The 16726-nt window shown below is 38.2% G+C and overlaps 2 protein-coding genes across 2 annotated transcripts; both read left to right on the plus strand.

The window, feature by feature from the left end:
• The first annotated feature begins 4166 nt into the window (after positions 1 to 4166).
• On the plus strand, positions 4167 to 8236 carry LOC139986809 (glucose dehydrogenase [FAD, quinone]-like). The gene is made up of 4 exons (XM_072002434.1): positions 4167 to 4254; positions 5224 to 5436; positions 5910 to 6080; positions 6658 to 8236. Exons 2-4 carry the CDS (start codon positions 5253 to 5255, stop codon positions 8133 to 8135), a joined length of 1833 nt encoding a protein of 610 aa, XP_071858535.1. The 5' UTR covers positions 4167 to 4254; positions 5224 to 5252; the 3' UTR covers positions 8136 to 8236.
• A 3877-nt stretch (positions 8237 to 12113) lies between these two features.
• Positions 12114 to 16275, plus strand: LOC139986806 (glucose dehydrogenase [FAD, quinone]-like). The gene is made up of 4 exons (XM_072002430.1): positions 12114 to 12176; positions 13159 to 13371; positions 13845 to 14015; positions 14613 to 16275. The coding sequence occupies exons 2-4, from the start codon at positions 13188 to 13190 to the stop codon at positions 16097 to 16099; spliced, it is 1842 nt and encodes a 613-aa protein (XP_071858531.1). The 5' UTR covers positions 12114 to 12176; positions 13159 to 13187; the 3' UTR covers positions 16100 to 16275.
• Positions 16276 to 16726: the final 451 nt, after the last annotated feature.

Here is a 16726-nt window from a genome sequence, read left to right on the forward strand (position 1 = left end):
TGTAAAAAGGCAACTTTGTATAATTACGATCAAACATCTCTTACGTTAACTTCATTTCATCCTACTATTATATTTCATCTGCCTCGTTCTCGACGTTACCAGTGTGGATGTTCAGAGATGTAGCAATTCCAAATAAATATCCTTCATTGTGCGGTATGATAATTCTCCCAAGAAGCAATCAACGACCAGTTCAGTGACCAATCCCACAATCTGAGGATAATTTTACTGTTAAGCATTCCTTGGAGCTTGCAACCCGGTCTGACTGGAGTATTTCCTTAATAAGCTTCCTCTTTCTCCCTTTCGAATAACATTCAAAACAAACCGTTACCTATATTGTTTCAATACAGGACTAACCTCTGGACATCCAATCACATGTTAATAGTCGTCTTTTATATCTGTAGATGTCCTCTGCTTTCGAATCCTTGGGTAACATCAGGAGATTTCAGGAATCAAACTTGGGCCCTGTCTTAAATACATCTGTTACGACCGTTCGCGGTGTGACGCGGTCGCGAGGAAAACTCGTCAGCGAGAGTAATAAATTCTCGCTACGATTCGTGTAATCGACGCCGCGGAATAGTCGGTCCCCTTGTTTCGATTAAGGAAACAGGGATGGTTGTATGAATTTAACACTGTGTTAACAGGTTAATATAGCATGTATTTTTAACAATAAATTAAATAATAACAGAAGCGTCACTAATTGTTTCGTGATGGATACAGATAATGATTTACAGAGATTCGACTCGATTTTTGATGTATGCGGTGTGAATTTCCTAATGAGAGTGTTCAAATGCGACATGCAGTTACAGTTTTCGAATGAGACTCATTGGTTATACATCTGCGACATATATATTTGACATTTATATGTAATTGACATAACTATTTCAACTTACAGGCTCAGATGAAAAACTTGTAACAAACGACCTTTAGCTTTGTCTCCTCAATTCCGATCAACTGTAAATTTTTCAAAATTTTTTGTAGAGCTCATCTAGTAAACTAGTTGTTCTAATTTCCCAAAATATATGAGGTCGTTTCATGAAATTTAAAAAAAAAACTGTTATTATCTTTTAAAGGATGTGCGAATGTTTTTTTTTTACATTGAATATATTGCAAAATAATTTTTTAAAATACCTCGTTTACGTGATTATCAACAAAAAAGCACTCTTCGCTTTGCGTTCCATTATATCGTTGCATAATCTTACGTTTAACGTTTTGTCGATATTACAAAATATATATATTTGTGAAACAAATTTACTTGTAGTATAACCTTTACCAACCAAATTTAGTTGTCGTATAACCTTTTATCAAGGACAAATTTAAGGTAGAAATAATTTCGAAAAAATAATAAATTGAATAAAACCGTGACAATGAGACTGTTCAAATGAGACTTGCAGTTACAGTTTTCGAATGAGACTCATCGGTTATAGATTTCGGATGCGACTGATCGATTAGAGTGTTCGATTGAGACTGATTTCCCTCGACCGATTCCTTGTCTTTCGGGGTGACGACCTCCCAAATGCTCGGATCGCGCCGCCGCTCGCGCCGATGATCACGCAGGCCGACTTCTTTGCTAAAAAAAAAAACGGTCCGAAATCGACAGTTTCAGAACTCGCTGCTTGGTGACAAGTATGCGCTAGTCGATACAATGTATGTTTTTCGTCGGACAGATAAGAGGATATATCTGCGACGCTGGAGGACCGCGAGCGACGGTCGGAAACATGTTCCCTACTGAGCCTCGTGCCGTAACAACATCCTTTGCTGTAACCAGGAAAAAAAATTCCTATCCAGGCATTAGGCGCCTTGAGAGTCTACATGAACATAAGAAGAAAATATTGTCTTGGTAATGTACAGACGGTCTGGTAGCGTCCGTATATTTCCTTGTCTTTGACAAAGAAAGAAATATACACTACATATTCTATAAAATCTGGCAAAGGACTGTGAATTTTCTGCTCATTCCGCAGTTTCAATAATTATACATAAAACGACTTTCCTTCCTAATGCAGCTAGTGTAATCGCTTGTTTTACGGAATGAGCTCACGAATTTACGAATGATGAATATATAAGTAATTGTCTAACCTTGCTTCTTACTATTTATGATACGACCACGAAATAATTACCTGGTTATCACAGAATGCAAACACGAACTATTGTTCTTAAATTATGGTTCTAGTTACACGTGTATTTGATAGTTGGCACCTCGAAATACGTGGTAAGACTTTGATAAGATTAACAAAAGTTGGAAATGGTCAGAGCCTGAAAAGTTACCAATATTTGAGCTCTTTATTTTCATACTACAATGTATAGCACAAATATTATTAATTTATATTCGTTATATTATTGTTTTAAATCCGAAGGAATCCCTACTACCAACTACTACTCTGAGGAAATTGAAATTTTATACTTGCCCACTGCAAACTAAACATATCGGTTTGTAAAGCTACAGAATTAGATGTCCAGATGTAAGCAATTTTAGTATTTACGTCAGTTGCAATTCCCTGTATGCGTACAAGGGCCTAGAAAACGATTCGATGGAGATTGTTCACAACGTAACGGATATTTCAATTGCCTAACTGCCGATATGAATTACACTTAACCTTATTAGTAAGATTCCACCAGCTAGTTCCACTCAGTCGACTAAGCAAGTGTTGGTTTTCAAAAAGAATATTTTCATCGAGAACTGATCTGAAGATTGGGGTGAGCAGCGTGACGCTTATATTTCCGCCAACATACCGAACGAAATGTGATGAGTCTTGCCAGGAATTGTCTTGCGAAATATTGTCTCGTAGAGTATTGTCTTGCGATGGCGAATCTCGAGAACTGTTTAGCTGGAAAAACTCTTGGATATCGTTGCCTTTTGAATTTGTTACCGGGAGCAAGACCCTGAGCAACTGTTTTCTGTACATGTAAGTTTCAGTCGCTCATCGATTCCAGAATATTTGCTAAAAACTATTGTTACCACTACAGTGAACTTTGTCTATATATGCGCTTCCGTATCAGCGATAATTTTGATTATCGTATCATTGGCAGCGGAGGGGTATAGTGAGACACAGAAACAGCGCTCTTACCTTCTGACAATAGCACATTTCAATGTGAACCATATTTGAGCAATTTATAGTAAAATCTGCACACAACTGCGTATGCGATGCTGTTAGAAATGTCTGCTATAATTCAATTTGTATAAAGAGAGAAATACGTCACCGACTTCGGCGATTCCGATGTATGTTGCTATGTTCGAGATACTCACAGAAAATGTCAATTACCTTACGTTTCCATTACCTCTCAATCTAGCATGCAAATGGTCACATTTTTATATAGGCCACCTAAGCTGAAATCAAGGATACTATTCCCCTTTAATGTAACTATACGCAAAAAGACCAATTCATGGTTTATTGGTTGGGTTATATTCATATCTTGTCTTTGTGAGATGGCCGGTAACGCTAGCATAGATATTATAAATTGATATTTCATGCCATTTTATCAGTCAATTCTTAAACCAAATACTACGATTTACTATTGTTCACATTTACGAAACGTACTTTAGTGTTCAACTTAAAAACACACCATGTATTGGTCATTAGGTTACATGTGCAAACAGGCAGATAGAATATAGTGCAACAATGCACATATTTATAGATTCATTGAAAATTGTTTCAGGACATCAGTGCCTATATCACACAACATTAGACCAGGCCTTATATTATTCATATACATTTTTATCTCTGTGTTATCTAATATGGCTGTCCCTCTTGTCAATGTCATATGTCGAATATCATATGCTGAATTATGTCCAAACACGCCCATCTATTCCGTATTCAGGGGAAATAGTAAAGTAGTTTGATCATGAATCGAACTCGCATGTTCATTAATGCTAATCCTCTCTATACTGTTGAAAGTATGCTTTAGTCACCGATATTATATCGAATAGGATGTACTCTTCCCACCGCGCTACAAGTCTACTTGAGCGCGACAAATTAATTGTGAAAATGATTAGTTGTAATTCGCTAAGTAATTTTTGGAAAATTGTTCTATTTATACCAAGAAATAAGTCTATGTATAAAGAGACACTTTTATAAAATTATGTTAAGTGTTGAAACCTTGAGAAAAAATTTTGATGTGTCTATTACGTAATTGCGGCATCTCACACGTTGCATAATAATTGCTCCGAATTTAGTATATAAGGGGTCGTCAGCCAGAAGCATTCGTCGTTTTGGATAACGTCGCATCGGAACTCTCTCGTACGTTTGGTGTTTAATCCACGTATGTATCCCATAAATTTCTGCATACTCGCTAATATTTTGACATCTCATTACCTCTGATCTACTTTTTAAGAAATAGTATCTACATCTATACTGTAAATTTATTGCCGTCTAACTCTTTTCTCAACCATTTCTGCAAGTGTCACCACAATTTCAATTAACTTCTTATTCTCCTGTCATCTGCACACACAAAAAAGAATGTGATTACTCGGAGATGGGAAGATTTCAAAGAATCCGAGGACATCGAAATACTTTGTCAAACTTACCACTTTGAGCAACTTCTTCCCATATTTATGACCGACGATCAACTTTGGCTTGCAAGCGACAAAGCAATTTATGTTTAATACCATATGTGTTGTTTAACAATTTTGTACTTTCATGGTTAGAAAATAATTTTCTTGTGTGAAGAACAGTATTTATAACATTTTTGACGCATTGAAAATCAAGTAAAAGTATAACAGTCGATATAGCGATCTATTAATCAAAAATTATTTCATAATAGCTTTTATTAGTCCAGCACAATCTACAAACTGTCGCTTTTTCTAATTTACTTATCGAAACGATATCGAAAATAGTTGCCTTTTTCATCAGTGAGTTAAGGTTAAGTTGCTCCATTTAAGCCTACATTAAGATGATAAGTTATCGTCACATAAATTTAGATGAAGTATTTTGCGAATACCGTGCAATATAAGGCTGTGCAGCATCGCAGCGTTTGCAGGTATAGAAAAACATTTTTCAGAATTTTAACATGTTTTTGGCAATTAAAACCGTTGCAATACATTCAATAAGAAAATAAATAATAGTTTCGCTAGATCCTATTCGAGAAATGTAGCTTTAAGAATGAAAGAACGAAGCCCTCAGGGCCCGAAAAAACAAATGCTGTTAATATGCATTTAGTAATAATTCTCTGCCACTTAGTCTTATATCCCTAACAAGATGTTTATTAAAGTATCGAATCTTGATGTTACAGATTGATAAAGGAAGTGGGAAAAGTGTAAAATGGATGTCGACCGCATCATTTTCGGGGCGATGAGATCACAACCGATCGCATCGACGTTATCGATGCTCATAAGCGTGTTGCTATACGTCATATATTCGAATGTTCCTTACTCTTCGACCAATGTTCCTTCCAAATCGCTATTGCCAGCTTACGATTTCATAGTCGTGGGCGGTGGTTCTGCAGGTATTGTTTTTCATATTACCCATGAAAAGTTCCGTTCTAAATCTAATAAAAGTGTGTCAAAGATAAGTGTATCAGCGTGTTTGCGAGCTAAGAAGGTCGCGTTGCTGCTCCTAATATGCGTAATTGACGCACAAATTTAACATTCACAAATCGCGATTTTTTGTCAAATTTCCTTTCACAACTCTGTGAATCCACTAGATGTATTAACAATGTTGTACGTTATTTCTAAATACTAACGCCGAAATATTAGCCTTTAATTTCCTTCGTCTGTATATATTTTCCGTTTATTTTGTAAATGTACTTTTGCGTTATGGCGAATTTCCATTCGTAATTTCGACAAATGGCCCCTTGTTCTCGTTGTTCTGAAATTAGGTTCCGCATTATCTTGTCAAAGATATTTGTGACGTTAAACTGGATTAACATTTCTTGGATATGTTTCATTTAAAGTGTTCTGTAACTTTACTCGATGACAGGTGCCGTGGTAGCAAGTCGCCTGTCCGAAATGGAAGATTGGAACGTACTCATTCTCGAAGCAGGTGGAGATGGAAGCGCTGTGTATGATATTCCTTCTCTTGCGGACCTTCTGCAGCTCACCAAAATCGATTGGCAATACACGACGGAACCCAATAATAGTTATTGTCTAGGTAAATAGTATCGAATTATATCTACTTATAAAAACGGTAAATAAATATAAAGGTAATACTGCATCCCTTAATCATCCACGTTTAACGCTCTATTTCTTACGGTGAAAAGAGAGGGTGGTAGACAAAATTATATCACGCTTGGAAAGGATTATAAAATGCAATATGTGGCAGTGAGAATACACGGAGCGAGGAAGTTTTTCACATATCACATATCATTTCTAACGTATATTGTCGCCGAACTCACCAGAAGCTATAAAGTGACAGATCTGAAATTTATTATTCCACAATTACTAAAAACATAAGTATTGTTGAAAAAATTAATATTGCATTGTATTGAAAAATATATAAATGTGCAGAATTATTTATTTAAAGTTATATCACATGAAGTTTATTAATATGTATATAAAACCCATATGTATAATTAGTTACACCTAATGTCAAATCTAAATCGAAGAATGAATGTATAGCCGAACCCAAAGGTATATGAAAGGAGAATTGATAACCGAACAACAACAATATTCGTCTATCAATTATTCACCACGCTTTCAATGTGCTTTAACGTAAATTATACCCACAGCTATGGAGAATGGTCGTTGCCACTGGCCACGTGGCAAGCTGCTTGGCGGCAGTAGCGGAATAAACGCCATGCTTTATGTCCGTGGTGCCAAAAAAGACTACGATATCTGGGAACAACAAGGCAATCCAGGATGGTCGTATGAGGATGTGTTGCCTTATTTCCTAAAATCCGAAGACAATCGAGATCGCAGCTACGCCGAAACACCGTATCATTCGACCGGCGGGTACTTAACCGTCGAGCAACCACGATGGCGCACTCCTCTGGCCGATGCGTTCATTCAAGCCGGGAAAGAAATGGGTTACGAGAATAGGGATATTAATGGAGAACGGCACACTGGCTTTATAACTCCTCAAGGCACCACCAGAGATGGCAGCCGCTGCTCCACGGCGAAAGCCTTCTTGCGGCCTGCCAGGATGCGCAAAAATTTGCACGTCGCCATGGAAGCGTATGTTACCAAAATATTAATAGATTCGTCGTCGAAGAAAGCTTACGGCGTAGAGTTCGTTAGGAACGGGGAGACGCTGCGCGTACGTGCCAACAAGGAGGTGATCGTTTCTGGAGGAACTATCAATAGCCCGCAGTTGTTAATGCTGTCAGGAATAGGACCTAAAGAACACTTATCTGAACACGGTATACCAGTGATTCAGGATTTAAGAGTGGGCCATAATCTTCAAGATCATGTGGCAGTGGGAGGCCTTATGTTCCTGGTGAATGAAGAAATTTCATCCATAGAGAGCAAGATGAGTAATATTAGCTATATCCTAGAATACGCCCTGTCCGCAGATAGCCCATTGTCTACCTTAGGAAGATTGGAGGGACTTAGTTTTATCAATACCAAATACGCGAATGCCTCCGATGACTTCCCAGACATACAACTGCATTTTTTATCGTCGGGCTTCAATAGCGAAATTTATAGGAAGAATGAAGGACTGACCAGAGAGTTCTACGACGCCGTATTTGGAAAGCTTAACGGTAGGGGCTCGTGGAGCGCGTTTCCTACGCTTTTAAGGCCAAAAAGCCGAGGTGTTATCAAGCTTCGAAGAAACAATCCGTTCGATCATCCATTGATTTATCCGAATTATTTCAAGGAGCCAGAAGACATGGCGACATTGGTCGAAGGAGCTAAGTTTGTGTTCGAATTGAGTAAAACTGATTCGTTTAAACGTTACGGGAGCGAAATGAATCCGACGCCATTTCCTGGCTGCAAGCACATCCCTATGTATAGCGATTCTTTCTGGGAGTGCATGGCCAGATTTCTTCCCGTGACTATATATCATCCCGTGGGTACTTGCAAAATGGGACCTAAGTCGGACGCGAACGCCGTCGTAGATGCTCGGCTTCGGGTTCACGGAGTTGCTGGACTTCGAGTCATAGACGCTTCGATTATGCCAAACCACGTGAGTGGTAATACCAATGCGCCGACCATTATGATTGGTGAGAAAGGTGCTGACATGGTGAAGGAGGATTGGTTGAAGTAACAGTGATGAGATTGAGGCTACTTTTGTAAATTTATTTTAAGCGACACTCGAGGATGATATCCTGCTGGGGCTAGCAATCCACATGTTATTTAACAAATAAGTCAGAAAAATTTATCAAATGGCACATTTGCACAAATTGTAAAGTACAAATTAAATAATAAAAGAAAAAAACAATTTTACCATTACGTAATAAAATAATGTGGTTTTCAATTGAAAATATATTTTCATGGCATATTACGATCAACAGAGCCCGTCTCACAATATTGTCCGGGTTCGCACGTCCAGTTATTTCAGATAGTTCTTTTCTCTCCCATATAAACTGAGATCCGCTCTTTTACGCCTGCGCGCGCTATATTTTTGTAACCGACTGTACTCGGCAATATGCCTTAAAGACGTTCCAATACTCTCTGCATGAGGAAACGTTAAAGTAGGGCCGAGCAGAAGATAGAGAGCTTCGTTTTGTTCACCTTAAACTATCGAACGGAAAGAGTATAACATTAGTAATGTAAAAAGGCAACTTTGTATAATTACGATCAAACATCTCTTACGTTAACTTCATTTCATCCTACTATTATATTTCATCTGCCTCGTTCTCGACGTTACCAGTGTGGATGTTCAGAGATGTAGCAATTCTAAATGAATATTCTTCATTTTGCGGTGATGATATTTCTCCCAAGAAGCAATCAACGACCAGTTTAGTGACCAATCCCACAATCTGAGGATAATTATACAGGAATCATACGTGGGCCCTGTCTTAAATACAACATCTGTTACGATCGTTCGCGGAGAGACGCGGTCGCGTGGAAAACGCGTCAGTGAGAGGAATAAATTCTCGCTACGATTCGTGTAATCGACGCCGCGGAATAGTCGGTCCCCTTGTTTCGATTAAGAGAACAGGGATGGTTGTATGAATTTAACACTGTGTTAACAGGTTAATATAGCATGTATTTTTAACAATAAATTAAATAATAACAGAAGCGTCACAAATTGTTTCGTGATAGATACAGATAATGATTTACAGAGATTCGACTCGATTTTTGATGTATGCGGTGTGAATTTTCTAATGAGACTGTTCAAATGCGACTTTCAGTTACAGTTTTCGAATGAGACTCATCGGTTATAGATTTCGGATGCGACTGATCGATTAGAGTGTTCGATTGAGACTGATTTCCCTCGACCGATTCCTTGTCTTTCGGGGTGACGACCTCCCAAATGCTCGGATCGCGCCGCCGCTCGCGCTGATGATCACGCAGGCCGACTTCTTTGTTAAAAATAAACGGTCCGAAATCGACAGTTCCAGAACTCGCTGCTTGCTGACAAGTATGCGCTCGTCGATACAATGTATGTTTTTCGTCGGACAGATAAGAGGATATATCTGTGACGCTGGAGGACCGCGAGCGATGGTCGGAATCATGTTCCCTACTGAGCCTCATGCCGTAACAACATCCTTTGCTGTAACCAGGAAAAAAAATTCCTATCCAGGCATTAGGCGTCTTGAGAGTCTACATGAACATAAGAAGAAAATATTGCCTTGGTAATGTACAGACGGTCTGGTAGCGTCCGTAAATTTCCTTGTCTTTGACAGAGAAAGAAATATACACTACATATTCTACAAAATCTGCCAAAGAACTATGAATTTTCTGCTCATTCCGCAGTTTCCATAATTATACATAAAATGACTTTCCTCCCTAATGCAGCTAGTGTAATCGCTTGTTTTACGGAATGAGCTCACGAATATACGAATGATGAATATATAAGTAATTGACTAACCTTGCTTCTTACTATTTATGATACGACGAATATATAAGTAATTGAATAACCTTGCTACTTACTAAATATGTTGCAACCACGAAATAAATACCAGGTTATCACAGAATGCAAACACGAATAGTTGTTCTTAAATTGTGGTTTTAGTTACACGTGTATTTGATATTTGGCACCTCGAAATACTCGATAAGTCTTTGATAAGATTAAAAAAAGATGGAAATGGACAGAGCGTGAAAAATAAGCAATATCTGAGATCTTTATTTCCACGCTGCTATGTGTAACACAAATATTATTAATGTATGTTCGTTATAATATTGTTTTAAATACGAAAGATTCCCTACTACCAACTACTACAGAGAGGAAATGGAAATTTTATACCTGCCCACTTGAAACTAAACACATCGGTTTGTAAAGTTACAGAATCAGATGTCTACGTGTAAACAATTTTAGTATTTACGTCGATTGCGATACTCTGTATGCGTACAAGGGCCTAGCTGATGGATTAGGCTTAGGATGCTAACGGAACCTCGGGATATGAAAACGATTCGATGGTGATTGTACACAACGTAACGGATATTTCAATTGCCTGACTGCCGATATCAAATAGACTTAAGCTTATTAGTAAGATTCCACCAGCTGGTCCCACTCAGTCGACTAAGCAAGTGTTGGATCTCGTAAAAGAATGTTTTGATCGAGAACTGATCTCATGACTGGGGCGAGCAGCGAGACGCCTATATTTCCACCAAAATACAGAACAGAATGTGATGAGTCTTGCCAGGAATTGTCTTTTCGAAATATTGTTTCGTAGAGTATTGTCTTGCAATGGCGAATCTAAAGAACTGTTAAGCTGGAGAAACTGCTGTATATCGTTCAATTTTGAATTTGTTATCGGGAGCAAGATTCTGAGCAACTGTTTTCTGCAGATGTAAGTATCAGTCGCTCATCGATTCCAAAATATTTGCTAAAGACTATCGTTACCACTACAGTAAATTTTGTCTATATTTGCGCTTCTGTACCAGCGATAATATTGGGCAACGTATCCTTGGCAGAGGAGGGGTATAGTGAGACACTGAAACGGGGCTCTTATTTTCTGATTATAGCACATTTCAATGTGAACCATATTTGAGCAATTTATAGCAAAATCAGCACACAACTGCGTATGCGTTGCTGTTACAAATGTCTGCTATAATTCAATTTATATAAAGAGAGAAATACGTCACCGACTTCGGCGATTCCGATGTATGTTGCTATGTTCGAGATACTCACAGAAAATGTCAATTACCTTACGTTTCCATTACCTCTCAACCTAGCATGCAAATGGTCACATTTTTATATAGGCCACCTAAGCTGAAATCAAGGATACTATTCCCCTTTAATGTAATTATACGCAAAAAGACAAATTCATGGTTTATTGGTTGGGTTATATTCATATTTTGTCCTTGTGAGATGGCCGGTAACTCTAGCATAGATATTGTAAATTGCTATTTGATGTGGTTTTATCAGTACATTCTCAAATTCAATTACTACGATTTACTATTGTTCACATTTACGAAACGTGCTTTAATGTTCAACTTAAAAACACACCCTGTATATTTGTCATTAGGTTCCATGTGCACACAGGCAGATAAAATATAGTGCAACGTTGCACATATTTATAGATTCATTGAAAATTGTTTCAGGACATCAGTGCCGATATCTCACTACATTAGACCAGGCCTTATATAATTCATATACATTTTTATCTCTCTGTTATCAAAGATGGCTATCTCTCTTGTCAATGTCATACACAAAATAACATATGCAGAATTATATCCAAACACACCTATATACTCCGTATTCAGGAGAAATAGTAAAATAGTTTGATCACTAATAGAACTCGCATGTTTATTATTTCTAATCCTATCTGTACTGTTGAAAGTATGCTATAGTCATTGATAATATATCGAAGAGGATGCACTCTTCCCACCGCGTTACATGTCTACTTGAGTCTTAATTGTGAAAATGATTAGTTGTAATTTGCTAAGTAATTTTTTGAAAATTGTTCTATTATACAAAGAAATAAGTCTATGGATAAAGAGACACTTTTATAAAATTATGTTAAGTGATCAAACCTTGAGAAAAAATTCTGATGTGTCTATTACGTAATTACGGCATCTTACACGTTGCGCAATAATTGCTCCGAATTTAGTATATAAGGGGTCGTCTGCCAGAAACATTCGTCGTCTTGGATAACGTCGCATCGGAACTCTCTCGTACGTTTGGTGTTTAATCCACGTATGTATCCCATAAAGTTCAGCGTACTCGCTAATATTTTGACATCTCATTACCTCTGATCTACTTTTTAAGAAATAGTATCTACATCTATACTGTAAATTTATTGCCGTCTTACTCTTTTCTCAACCATTTCTGCCAGTGTCACAACAATTTCAATTAACTTTTTATTCCCCTGTCATCTGCACACACAAAAAAAAAAAAAATGTGATTATTCAGAGATGGGAAAACCTCAAAAAATTCTATGACATCGAAATACTACGTCAAACTCACAACATTGAACAACTTTTTCCCATATTTACAACCGTCGCTCAGCCTTGGCTTTCAAGGGACAAAGCAATTTATGTTTAATGCCATATGAGTTATTTAATAATTTTGTAATTTGTTCTTTAGAAAACGATGTTCTTGAGACGAGAACTATATTTATAACATTATTGACGCACTGAAAATTAGAGTAAAGTGCAACAGTGGATATAGCGATCTATCCATCAAAAATGATTACATGATACTTTTTATTAATCTAGCACAATCAAAAAACTGTCGCTTTATCAATTTTACTGGCGCGATATCGAAAATAGATGCCTCTTTCATCAGTGACTTAAGTTTCCATTGCTCAATTTAAGCCTACTTCAAGATGATGAGGTATCGTTACATAAATTTAGATGAAATATTTTGCGAATACCGTGAAATATAAGGCTGTGCAGTATCGCAGAGGTTGCAGGTATAGGAAAATATTGTTGAGAATGTTGACCTGGATAACATGTTTCACTGGCAATTACAATTGATGAGATACACGCATTAAAAAAGTAAATATTAGTTTCGTTAGATCGTATTCGAGAAAAATAGAATTACGAATGAAAGAACCAAAGCCCTTTCGGGCACGAAAGAGCAATTGTGGTAATATGCATTCAGTAATAATACTCTGCCACTTCGTCTCATATCGCTAATAAGAGGTTTGTTAAAGTATCGTATCTTGATGTTACAGATAGAAAAAGGAAATCGGAGAAGTGTAAAATGGATGTCGACCGCATCATTTTCGGGGCGATGAGATCACAACCGATCGCATCGACGTTATCGATGCTCATAAGCGTGTTGCTATACGTCATATATTCGAATGTTCCTTACTCTTCGACCAATGTTCCTTCCAAATCGCTATTGCCAGCTTACGATTTCATAGTCGTGGGCGGTGGTTCTGCAGGTATTGTTTTTCATATTACCCATGAAAAGTTCCGTTCTAAATCTAATAAAAGTGTGTCAAAGATAAGTGTATCAGCGTGTTTGCGAGCTAAGAAGGTCGCGTTGCTGCTCCTAATATGCGTAATTGACGCACAAATTTAACATTCACAAATCGCGATTTTTTGTCAAATTTCCTTTCACAACTCTGTGAATCCACTCGATGTATTAACAATGTTGTACGTTATTTCTAAATACTAACGCCGAAATATTAGCCTTTAATTTCCTTTGTCTGTATATATTTTCCGTTTATTTTGTAAATGTACTTTTGCGTTATGGCGAATTTCGATTCGTAATTTTGACAAATGGCCCCTTGTTCTCGTTGTTCTGAAATTAGGTTCCCCATTATCTTGTCAAAGATATTTGTGACGTTAAACTGGATTAACATTTCTTAGATATGTTTCATTTAAAGTGTTCTGTAACTTTACTCGATGACAGGTGCCGTGGTAGCAAGTCGCCTGTCCGAAGTGGAAGATTGGAACGTACTCCTTCTCGAAGCAGGTGGAGATGGAAGCGCTGTGTATGATATTCCTTCTCTTGCGGACCTTCTGCAGCACACCAAAATCGATTGGCAATACACGACGGAACCCAATAATAGTTATTGTCTAGGTAAATAGTATCGAATTATATCTACTTATAAAAACGGTAAATAAATATAAAGATAATACTGCATCCCTTAATCATCCACGTTTAACGCTCTATTTCTTACGGTGAAAAGAGAGGTTGGTAGACAAAATTATATCACGCTTGGAAAGGATTATAAAATGCAACTTATGGCAATGACAATACATGAAGCAAGAAAATTACAAAAGCTTTCGGAAACACTGGCAAATTATCACATATCATTACTAACGTATATTGTCGCTGAACTCACCAGAGAGGATAAAATGACAGATCCGAAATTTTTTATTTTACAATTTCTAAAAACATATAGGTATTGCTGCCAAAATTAATATTGCTTTGTATTAAAATATATAAATGTGCAGACTTATTAATTTGATGCAATACCACCTGAATTTTAATGATATGTATATAGAAGCAAATGTACATATAGGCATACCAAATGTCAAATCTAAATCGAAGAATGAATATATAGCCGAACCCAAAGGTATATGAAAGGAGAATTGATAACCGAACAACAACAATATTCGTTTATCAATTATTCACCACGCTTTCAATGTGCTTTAACGTAAATTATACCCACAGCTATGGAGGACGGTCGTTGCCGTTGGCCACGTGGCAAGCTGCTTGGAGGCAGCAGCGGGATAAACGCCATGCTTTATGTCCGTGGTGCCAAAAAAGACTACGACATCTGGGAACAACAAGGCAATCCAGGATGGTCGTATCAGGATGTGTTGCCTTATTTCCTAAAATCCGAAGACAATCGAGATCGCAGCTTCGCCGAAACACCGTATCATTCGACCGGCGGGTACTTAACCGTCGAGCAACCACGATGGCGCACTCCTCTGGCCGATGCGTTCATTGAAGCCGGGAAAGAAATGGGTTACGAGAATAGGGATTTTAATGGAGAACGGCACACTGGCTTTATGATTCCTCAAGGCACCACCAGAGATGGCAGCCGCTGCTCCACGGCGAAAGCCTTCTTGCGGCCTGCCAGGATGCGCAAAAATTTACACGTCGCCATGGAAGCGTATGTTACCAAAATATTAATAGATTCGTCGTCGAAGAAAGCTTACGGCGTAGAGTTCGTTAGAAACGGGGAGACGTTGCGCATACGTGCTAAGAAGGAGGTGATCGTTTCTGGAGGAACTATCAATAGCCCGCAGTTGTTGATGCTGTCAGGAATAGGACCTAAAGAACACTTATCGGAACACGGTATACGAGTGATTCAGGATTTAGTAGTGGGCCATAATCTTCAAGATCATGTAGCAGTGGGAGGCCTTATGTTTCTGGTGAATGAAGAAATTTCATCCATAGAGAGCAAGATGGGTAATATTAGCTATATCCTAGAATACGCCATGTCCGCAGATAGCCCATTGTCTACCTTAGGAAGATTGGAGGGACTTAGTTTTATCAATACCAAATACGCGAATGCCTCCGATGACTTCCCAGACATACAACTGCATTTTTTATCATTGGAATTCAGTAGCGAAATTTTTAGGGAGCTTCTAGGACTGACCAGAGAGTTCTACGACGCCGTATTTGGAAAGCTTAACGGTAGGGGTTCGTGGAGCGCGCTTCCTACGCTTTTAAGGCCAAAAAGCCGAGGTGTTATCAAGCTTCGAAGCAACAATCCGTTCGATCATCCATTGATTTATCCGAATTATTTCGAGGAGCCAGAAGACATGGCGACATTGGTGGAAGGAGCTAAGTTTGTGTTCGAATTGAGTAAAACTGATTCGTTTAAACGTTACGGGAGCGAAATGAATCCGACGCCATTTCCTGGCTGCAAGCACATCCCTATGTATAGCGATTCTTTCTGGGAGTGCATGGCCAGATTTCTTCCCGCGACTATATATCATCCCGTGGGTACTTGCAAAATGGGACCTAAGTCGGACGCGAACGCCGTCGTAGATGCTCGGCTTCGGGTTCACGGAGTTGCTGGACTTCGAGTCATAGACGCTTCGATTATGCCAAACCACGTGAGTGGTAATACCAATGCGCCGACTATTATGATTGGTGAGAAAGGTGCTGACATGGTAAAGGAGGATTGGTTGAAGAAACAGGGCTGAGATTGAGGGCAACTTTTGTAAATTCATTTTAAGCGACACACGAGGATGGTATCCTGCTGGGGCTAGCAATCCACATGTTATTTAACAAATAAGTCAGAAAAATTTATCAAATGTCACATTTGCACAAATTGTAAAGTACAAATTAAATAATAAAAGAAAAAAACAATTTTACCATTACGTAATAAAATCATGTGGTTTTCAATTGAAATTATATTTTCATGGCATATTACGGTCAACAGAGCCCGTCTCACGATATCGTCCGGGTAGGCACGTCCAGTTATTTCAGATAGCTTTTTTCTCTCCCATATAAACTGACATGCGCTCTTTTACGCCTGCGCGCGCTATACTTTTGTAAACGACTGTACTCGGCAATATGCCTTAAAGACTTTCTAATACTTTCTGCATGAGGAAACGTTAAAGCAGTGTCGAGCAGAAGATAGAGCGCATCGTTTTGTTCACCCTAAACTTGCGAACGGAAAGAGTATAACTTTAGTAATGTAAAAAGGCAACTTTGTATAATTACGATCAAACATCTCTTACGTTAACTTCATTTCATCCTACTATTATATTTCATCTGCCTCGTTCTCGACGTTACCAGTGTGGATGTTCAGAGATGTAGCAATTCCA

This window comes from Bombus fervidus, chromosome 4, assembly GCF_041682495.2.
Source record: "Bombus fervidus isolate BK054 chromosome 4, iyBomFerv1, whole genome shotgun sequence".
Taxonomy (NCBI): domain Eukaryota; kingdom Metazoa; phylum Arthropoda; class Insecta; order Hymenoptera; family Apidae; genus Bombus; species Bombus fervidus.

Bases quoted from the DNA above. Each gene is read 5' to 3' on its own strand.
- LOC139986806 (XM_072002430.1), top strand. From the start codon at position 13,188: ATGGATGTCGACCGCATCATTTTCGGGGCGATGAGATCACAACCGATC. The intron at 13,372-13,844 runs GTATTGTTTTTC...ACTCGATGACAG, and splicing joins CGTGGGCGGTGGTTCTGCAG to GTGCCGTGGTAGCAAGTCGC. The intron at 14,016-14,612 runs GTAAATAGTATC...TTATACCCACAG, and splicing joins CAATAATAGTTATTGTCTAG to CTATGGAGGACGGTCGTTGC.
- LOC139986809 (XM_072002434.1), top strand. From the start codon at position 5,253: ATGGATGTCGACCGCATCATTTTCGGGGCGATGAGATCACAACCGATC. The intron at 5,437-5,909 runs GTATTGTTTTTC...ACTCGATGACAG, and splicing joins CGTGGGCGGTGGTTCTGCAG to GTGCCGTGGTAGCAAGTCGC. The intron at 6,081-6,657 runs GTAAATAGTATC...TTATACCCACAG, and splicing joins CAATAATAGTTATTGTCTAG to CTATGGAGAATGGTCGTTGC.